At 41.6% G+C, this 9,615-nt stretch overlaps 1 protein-coding gene across 1 annotated transcript; it reads right to left on the bottom strand.

Moving 5' to 3' along the window:
* Positions 1-7,697: 7,697 nt before the first annotated feature.
* Positions 7,698-9,311, bottom strand: LOC306764593 (leucine-rich repeat transmembrane neuronal protein 4-like; the record flags this gene model as incomplete). The annotated part of the gene is made up of 1 exon (XM_079251768.1): positions 7,698-9,311. The coding sequence occupies one exon, from the start codon at positions 9,309-9,311 to the stop codon at positions 7,698-7,700; it is 1,614 nt and encodes a 537-aa protein (XP_079107894.1).
* Between the last annotated feature and the right edge of the window lie 304 nt (positions 9,312-9,615).

The following is a 9,615-nucleotide window of genomic DNA, read 5'->3' as shown; positions in this document are numbered from 1 at the left end:
AGTAAATCTAGGAGGTCATCCTAAATTTTAGAGGGTAGCCACAGCTTGGTAACTAGAAAAGTCAGAAGCTTCATATGGCCTGGGCATGTTAAAATAAAATAAAGAAAATAAAACAGGTAAAAGAAGGCCCTACCTTCTTCCCGTCTTCTCAGCCTTCCTTCGGCAACGTCACGTCCAAGACCTGCAGAGAGGAGCATACACGGCAGTCTACATGCTTAGGAGGGGAACCCTCCTGCCTGACCCTGCAGCCAGCCTCTTCTCCTGGACCCTAGACTAGGCCATTTTACTCACGCTTGGTCCTGGGCCAGGAGTATCCGTAGGCCCAAGACTGAGTAGCTGTGCCTTAGGGTCCAGACCGGCTGCTGCACTTCAGGCTCCGCCTCGCCACCACCAAGCCGTGGTGGGACCAGTCGTCACTAGCCCCTCAGCAGTCTCCTCGTCGTCATCGCCATCGTCGTCATCGTTGCCATCGTCGTCATCGTTGGCATCATCGCCATCGTCGTCATCGTCGCCATCGTCGCCATCGTCGCCATCGTCGCCATCGTCGTCATCGTCGTCATCGTCGTCATCGTCGTCATCGTTGCCATCATCGCCATCGTCGCCATCGTCGTCATCGTTGCCATCGTCGCCATCGTCGTCATCGTCGCCATCGTTGGCATCATCGCCATCGTCGTCGTCATCGCCATCGTCGCCATCGTCGCCATCGTCGCCATCGTTGCCATCATCGCCATCGTCGTCATCGTTGCCATCGTCGCCATCGTCGCCATCCATTTTCAGGAGCTCTGTCCCCTTCCTTGTCCTGCGCTCTTCTGCTTCTCTTTCTCCTGTTTTCTCTGCCACACCTGTTGCCCTTTTAAAGAGTCTGTCCAGCCACTGACAGGTGTTCCTACTTAACAATAGGGTTGAGCTCGTGAGGCCTCCAGGGGGGTTAGTGGCACAGCAAAGATAAAACACATGCAATAAGAACTAGTTCATTTAAAAACCATGCTTTGACCCCGTCACACATAAATAAGGAGGATACAGTTTTTTTGTGTGTGTGTGGATGATATTAACAGCTGGTCCAAAGCATCAATGTGCCAGGTTTAGATTAAAGATTGAATGAGATGGGGCCAAATTCGGATTTTTACCAAAGCATGCATATTTACCTTGTTTCTGGACGTCCAAAAATTCTAAGTACAAAAAAAGCAGAAACACCATTAATAAAGAGGATGAAGGATTTTTCTTTTGGTGTGTTTAGTTAACCGCTGCTACAAAGCATCTGTGAATAATTCAGATTTTTATTATAGCATGAGATATAGTTTTTTTTTTTATGATTTAATAGGCTGAAAATGTAATCATTTCTTAACATTATAGTCCAATTAATGGTTGTGGGGAAGCTGGAGCCTATCTCAGCAATCATTGGACGAGAGGCAGGGTACACCATGGACAGCTCACCAGTCCATCGCAGGGCCACACAGAAAGACAAACAACCATTCTCACTCTTATAGGGACAATGTAGAGTAACCAGTCAACCTCACATGCATATTTTTGGATTGTGGAAGGAAGGCGGAGTACCCGGAGAGAACCCACGCACACGCGTGGAGAACATGCAAACTCCCCACAGGAAGGCCACTGGTCAAACCCCCCACCCCCCCAGCTGATACTGGAACCAGCGACCTTCTTGTTGTGCAGCGCTAACTACTACACCGGGTTGAAAATTTAATGCACTAATTCCACAGATTAATCTCTGTGCCTTAACATGTTCATTTTGACAGTCATATTAATAATACCAAGTCTATTTCATAAATATCACCTTTTTTTTTTCTTTTTTTTATTCACACAATGATCTGGTGATCTCCTGAATTTCTTTTGGAACTCCCAGTTTGGGAAAAAGCTGCTCTGGTCTCTGAGGCGGTGAATCTGGAGAGATGTAGAGTAGTTAACTGTTCCTACTCGGTACAAACATGACATGTCGCTGCAGCAGACAGAATAAAACCTAACGTGCCGAACAAAAGAAATCATCCAGCTGTGATCACGTATCTCTAAAATATGAGGCAGAACCGGTTTTCTATTATCACGCCAGCTACAGCAGCATCATGAGGAAACGGCCTTATCTCGACTTAGCTAACCTCGGGCTGGAACGAACCACATGAATGTTAAAAAAAAATAACAAATAAATAACAGCATACCTTTGTACTGTGAGTTTACACAAGTTTTATTATAGCATGAGATATAGTTTTTTTTTTATGATTTAATAGGCTGAAAATGTAATCATTTCTTAACATTATAGTTAAGAAATGATTTGTCAACGTCATCGCTTTCAGATGACCTGAGATCACCTTTCTCCTTACAGGTTGTGTATGCAAACCAACTAGATGCCAAATTCTTCTGCCAATCTGAAATAATGAACTTTTTTCTCATTATTTGCTTTGAACATACTCAGGAAACACCAGGATGACTTAACACACATCTTATAAATCGTATATATGTAATTGTCATTGGCTTTTTGTTGATTTCCCTGGTGTGGGAAGCAGAGGTGTTGAAGAATCTGGGGAAATAAATCAGTGAAACAAAGAGGTGACATCTCAAAGGAATGTACCATAAAACCGGTACCTTACGCAGTCTGCATGCACAGCATGTGTTAGAAAGAGGATAATTTAATTTGGGTTGTGTATAAATTTGACTTCAGGCATGATACACTGTAGAAATTTGGTTAAAGGCAAGTAAAAAATGCAGCTGTAAAGGTCAAGCTGTCAGTGAGTTTCCGCCTGAAATGATTTCCTGATGTTAAGTAAACTAAAGTGACAATGGGATCACTTTTTATGGAAAAGGAAGTGACTCATAAAATGTAATAAAATATACGGGATGTTTGAAACAACCTTTTTACCTCTGCTTCACGTTCAGCCATAAAACAGTGTTGACAGGACTTTACAGCAATAGAAAGAGTTTTTATTGGTAAAAACCATGTGAATTTCAGAACGATTAGAAACACAAATCACTTACGTACAGATACAAGACAAGACGGCATAACGATGAATATATCTGTTAAAAAAAAAGATAGAAATGTCTATAATTGTTTTAATGTTAAGCTACCACTATTTATATTCAAGTTTTCAGTGAATAATAAAGCGTGAAGATGAAAGTGAGGGAATATATTACAATACAAAATCATTTTGTTGAAAGCAGTTTCAAAATTCAAAGGTTTTCTAACTAAAACGGACAAAAAAGAAAAGAGTTTTTCTGGCTAAAACAATTATGTTTCTTTGAACAAAAACCTCCAAAAGTCTCTTCTTAGTATTGGACGGTGCTTTTCACCACCATCTTCATCATACCCTCCTGACTACCACTTCAATTTGTCCTCTGTGGAGGACCTTCGTAAACCTAAATATTTTCATCTCCCTGAATGCTACTGAACTCACACCTTTTGGTCTTTAAAGAGGACATTTAGTGCTTTTAAATGGTACCTCATTTGTGGATTTGTGGATAAAACATGCTTGTTGTCCATTGCAACAAGCATGTTTTATGGGAAGAGCAAAAGTGCATAATACTTTCCTTTGTGCTGATTTTTACTTGAAATTTTGTAGTTATATTTTCATTGAATATCTTATAAACACATTAAATCGTTTCTTAGATAAATATAACTATATTTTACCAAAATATTTAAAAGTTTAAGCAATGTCCTCCGTAGTGGACATTTGTAGTCACACACTCTTTTTTTTCTGGTAGTCAGGAGGATATGAAAAGAAAAGCAAGATTTTCCCCTGCTTAGCAGGAATACTGGGACATGTGACAAATTCTGTCCTGCATTACTATTTAAATGATCTTTACAGGTTGCCATACAGTGTACAGAAGGTGGACTAACAGAGAAATCCTGTTGTGGAGCACGGGAGTGTGCACAACTTTCCTCTCGAAACTAAAACAACTTCCTTTAAATGCTTTCATACTCCACTGACTCTATTTTCAGCTGACGTTAATCATTGGGATTTAACAGCCTGGAACTCATTATTTTGACTTGCCAGCTTAAAGGTAACACATGCCGTGAATTCATCTTAGGAGTGGACAGAGGGAAGGGAAGGAGGAATGAAAAAGCAAAAAAAAAAAAAGACTCTTCTGTCTACAGAAATGGTTGTAGAAAATGGCTTAAACATCCTTGAAGAAATCTGCTTTAATATATAGTCTGTTAGAAATGCAATACAGCATGGAGTTATGGGATATCTGCAGGAGAAAAGGCTGTGAAAATCCATAGATCTAACAGTCATTAGCGTTGTTCACGATCTGGAGGTTATTTTCTTCACATGTGTATTTAAGAGTGGAAAATTCACTTTCATGCTGAGAAACTCATAAGTGTGTTTATCAACCCTAAAGTCCAAAAGTCTTGTTCAATATACAAGGTAAAAAAAAAACCTGATGAAACACCACTATTTCATGTTGAAACCTTTTTGGTTTTTCATTTTTATGACGGAATAAATGAAGTATAAAACACATTTTACTCCCACTGAACAAAGCCAGGCTAGTTATCCAACATTACACTGCGCAGCTCCTGGCTGTTCTGCTTTAAATTAATCAGACAGACAGAGTAGTGGTGTAGACTTTCTTCGTACCACTTGGCAACAACACAAATAAGCTTGTTTGCAAAGAGCCGAATTATCGCACTTGGTTCTGTGTGCTGTGAGCAGAAAACAATCAGATGAACAGAATTTGTTTATGCACAGATGAAATATCATCACTGATGCTTAAGCAAGATTGGGACTGCCTTTAAATTACTAATGTAACCTTGGGCAAAGATAAGCTAACCATTATCGACCTTCAGAATCTCCCCTGTGAGAGATATAATTGAAATTTTACATCTGCTATCAAAGGCTGAGCAGGTGCGTGCATAATAGAGCCGCTCGTCTGAATTTTTCCTACATCAATTTTACACATTGTTTGACCTCTCATCTTTTCAGAGCAAAGATATACAATCTCAGTCCTTCAGGGCCTCCGTCGTGCAGGTTTTAGTGGTTTCTCTGCTCCAACTCATCTGATTCACATTAAACAGATCTCCTCAACAGATTGTTGTCAAGTTCAAGCCTGTTAATGTGAATCCAGTGTAGTGAAGCAGGAAATATCAAAAACCTGCAGGTCAGTGGCCACCTGAGTGTTGCTGTATACAAAGTACTTCGATCTGAGACTTCATTTTGTGCCTTAGAACGTATATTTTCATATTTTGCCTCCTGAGTGTTTCCTTTGTTTTTTTTTGTTGCGTTCAAGTCGATACCGTTCCCGCCCACAATTTTTCATCCAAACAATGTCCCCAATAATGATCAGCAGGATGCAGACCACAGCTCTCTAATCAGCATTCTTCTCTCAGCCACACATCACAAAAGGTTTCAGAACATACTAAATTACTTTTCATCAGTCACAGTATGACAAATCAAACACTAATTACAATATCTGCCAAAATTAGGCCAACAAATCATTTTTTCCTGCTTACAGTACATTTTTTTGTTTGGCTTACAGGTTTTTCCCACTGCCCCCTGAAAGAAATTCATAATTTATGCAAGAGCTGGAGACTAAATATATGGATGTAGATTCTGTTGGCAGCATGCCTCTTTGCCTGCCTGGAGCATAAAGAAAGGCTGAATCATGTTAAAATGTGGACTGTGGGAGATCATAAATCCTTATCTGAACAACCTTTGACTGGTCAGAAACTTTTTACTTGCTGCACATGAGAGCAGTGAACATGCTAATAGCTGATAATGAGCAGAGGGAATTAAATGTGTCTTTACTGCACAAAAAGGGCTGACTGCTGTCAGGAGAAGCAGGTAGAGACACCGTATTTAGAAGCATTACATGCTAGCTCTAGTGCTGCATGAGCATGTCTGGCTTAACTTATGCTTGTCTCCTGGCTCAGGTTAATTTTTCTCCACTCACAATGAACATGCCAAAAGAAAAGAAAAAAAAAAAAGGAAAGGAAAATTGAGGCCGGGAGAAAATGAAGGAGCTGATAGGGAAAAGGCAGAACAAGGTGAGTGATAACTTCATTATGGCTTGACCTCAGCAGCCAGCCTTTATGCTCGCCTTCATTTCACTGCACTGGAGTAATATTTCCAAAGTGACAGAGAACATTGGTTACATAAACCAGAGCTTCTTAATCTGTTTTTGGTTTCAGGGACTGGAGTGTCTTTTGTCTCGTGGACAAGTCAAGAATAGCACTGCCTCCTTCAGCTCCACTGGCACTAAAAGCAAACCTGTTTACATGAAAACTGAGTATAAAAACCACTCGTTTCCAGCTGAGTTGTGTCTCCGCTGTAGCCTTGTGCCTCTATCCTGAGTCTGAGGTGTGTGCAGTCCAGATACAATCAGTACTGTTGTTGTGGTGCCACAGTTCTACAAGAGGATAGACAACAACCAGAAAAAGAAGGCACGTGAAACTATGTCAGCTCCTTTGCATGCAGCAGGAAATCCAATGAAATGGAAACAATGCATGGATTTAAAGAGATTTCTTTTCTCTCCGTGAAATGGCTCCAACCATCCATGGTCTCAACACAAGCACATGTTTTTTCAGCAGCTCTCAGTGTTTCTTTTAATTGTACAGTCATAATAACAAAAAAAAGGGGGGGGAAAGTGGAATCCATGTTACTATACCTTTACACAAACAATGCATACTTAAAATGACAAGAATAATCAATACAAAATTTATTACCAAAATTAACATTGCCATTTCTGACACACACACTCAGACACAAAATAACCTTACTTTGACCTGACATATTTGTACATCTTGAGACTAAAACATCCTGATAAGACTCATGGGCTGTTAAAATTCTTCATTTTTGTTGCTTGTAACTCAACCAAAAAGGAGACACACACATTTTTTTTTTTTTTTGTTGCTTTTTTTTCAGTAAAAACTAATTGCTTATGTGAGAGAGAAGCATCAGTTATAAGGAGAATGGCTTCATGCAAACAATGCTCTTTGTGATTGTTCTCCAACTTTTTTTAGACAGCTGCTCCAGCTGCATGTTATCTGCCGAATGCAAAACAACTCAACGGGATCATTAGTATGGGTGAGAAGATGATGCAACACCTTTAACCCCTCTAACCAGATATCAGTAAACCAGTGGATTACCGGCTCATCCCTATAATGCACTCACACACACATAAACTTAAATAGGTACACACATCCCAATGCTTCACAAGCTACATGATATTATAAACAAAATTAGCAAGGAAAAGGTTCTTTTGTAGGTTTCTAACTATAAACCCTCTAAACCAGCTCCAGTCCTCGAGGGCCACAACCCTGCTGGTTTTCCATGTAATCTTCATTCATAACACCTGACTCATAAAAATCAGTCATTGTGCAGAACTTCATTGGCTGTTAGATCCACTTAACAGAAGCCACGTTTTTGTAATCAAGATACATCAGAAACCTGGAGGACAGCGGCCCTCAAGGACCGACTTCTGACATGCCTGATCTAAACAGTCGTTCTACGGAGCCTTTCTTACTATAAAGGTCCAGTCAGCTTAAATCCATCTAACCTGGACACTTTCTTCATGTCAGTCACGTCAGCGTGATAATCAGCTTTCTCCGTTCCAATCATCTTTTTTGTCCACATAATTACGTCGTATCATCCCACAAGTATTTACTTCGCCGCTGCGGAATCTATCACCTTACATGACAGATAAAACACTCTTTATCTCAGCTTAGTTGCACCTTAAGTCTCATACATATGAAATGCTCACACCTCACATTCTATGGATCCTGATATAGTGCACGTGCATGGTCGCGTCTCATTCACCAAGGAGTCCATCGCCTCGGAGTTCGAATGGTAGCTCAGATAGTATTCTTGCAACTGAGAATTAAGGTCCTGCTCCTGCTTGTGAGCCTTTTTCCTGCACTTATGGTTGACGGAGTGCTGCTGCAGCTGCCTCATGGTGTTGGGGTAGCGCCTCCATGAGACATACATAACCAGCAGGATCAATGACACTGACAGGAACAGGGCTACGCTGCCTGCAATGATTTTATGGAAAGACATACGTTCAAACTGTAGCTCCGGGATAAATGATGTTGGGGTTTCAGGGGAGATGTGGGACATAAAGCTTATGGTTGTGGACTCTGTTGTCTTTCTGTCTGTCCCCCTTGGATGGGCAGGTGAAGTGGTTAATTTCTGTGAGGATGACATGGTCTGAGTCAGGTCTGTAATTCCAGAGGAAGCGGGCCAAGTTGTGACATTCATGTTTTGGGTTGAGCTCAACAAGACGGGAGCTGTGGTTGAAAACACATATGATGCATCCACACATATGGAGTAATTCCTTATCACGTCCACAACTCTTTCGCCCTGCGCAGATCTGGGACCACTGCAGATCATGCTGATGTCTTTGGGGTCCCTGAAGGTCCTGAGCCATCCCATAAGAGGGCAGATACTGGGGCTGCAATCCCAGGCGTTGCCTGCCAGGCTGACAGTGGTCAGGGAGGTCCACGCTGCCACAACCTCCACAGAGACACTACTCAATTTGTTTGATTCAAGGTTAAGCATTTCTAAGTTTGGCATGCACTGGAAAACTGCAGGATCCAACATTTGGATTTCATTCCCCGAAAGGTCCAGTTTCTGCAGTTTCAGCCAGGTCCATGGCACGCCTTGACTGATGGATCGGATCCGGTTCCACTGCAAATAAAGAGCTTGCAGGCTGGTAAGTCGTGGGAAAATAAAGAAATTAATCCTGGAGAATTGATTGTGTTCCAAATGAAGCTCTCTCAGCTTGAACAGCCCTAAAAACGTTGTGCGAGTGAGGCTGCGCAAGCGATTATAACCCAAGTCCAGAAACTCCAAGCTGCGGCATTCCAGAAAGGTGCGAATGAGGATCTGCTTCAGTCCGTTAGATCGAAGGTGGAGATTTTGGAGCTTGCGCAGACCGTAGAAATGTCCTGGGTGCAGAGACTGCAACTGATTATAAGATAAGTCCAGATTCCTCAGGTTTGGTATCGCACTGAAAGTGTTGTTTTGCAGATATGTTATTTTGTTGGAGCTGAGGATTAGTTCTTTGAGTCTGCGTACACCTTGAAAAGCTAAAGCATCTATTGCATTGATGGAGTTGTGGTCCAGGTAAAGCCAGATTAGCTGGTTGAGATGAGCAAACTGGTACGGCGAAAGAACCAGCAGGTTGTTGTAGCGCAGGGACAGACCTTGGCATCCTGTGGTGATGTTTACTGGGACGTCTTGGAAGATGCCAGACTCACAATAAACAATCTTTCCTTCACAGCGACAACTGGCGGGACACATCCTCTCCCCCTTGCTGAGCAGCAGCAAAACAGCTGCCTGCAGAAGAAGGCATGACAACCTCCAGTCCAACATCACAGAACCTGTTGGAGGTAGAGCAGGGCACAGGCAATCAAAGGGACCACTTAGTTTCAGAAAATGTTTGCTCAAAGACATTTAAAACTAGAACACTGATTCCTCAAACAGGAGATCATGTAGTGTGCAGCAGCTCAGAGTCTGATGTCTGAGACTGCAGACCTGCTTCATGAAGAATTAATACCAGTCTGACGTTTGCTACTTTAAAGGTATACATATGTGAATGCATTAACTAATGCACAGAGAAACATGTTGGACAGACTGCTGAGTTCAAATTACAGAGATGCATAAATAAAGACTGGCT

Source organism: Telmatherina bonti (assembly GCF_933228915.1).
Source record: "Telmatherina bonti genome assembly, chromosome: 13".
NCBI lineage: Eukaryota > Metazoa > Chordata > Actinopteri > Atheriniformes > Telmatherinidae > Telmatherina > Telmatherina bonti.
Note: the sequence above shows the minus strand (reverse complement) of the source record. Positions and strands in the feature narration are given on the sequence as shown.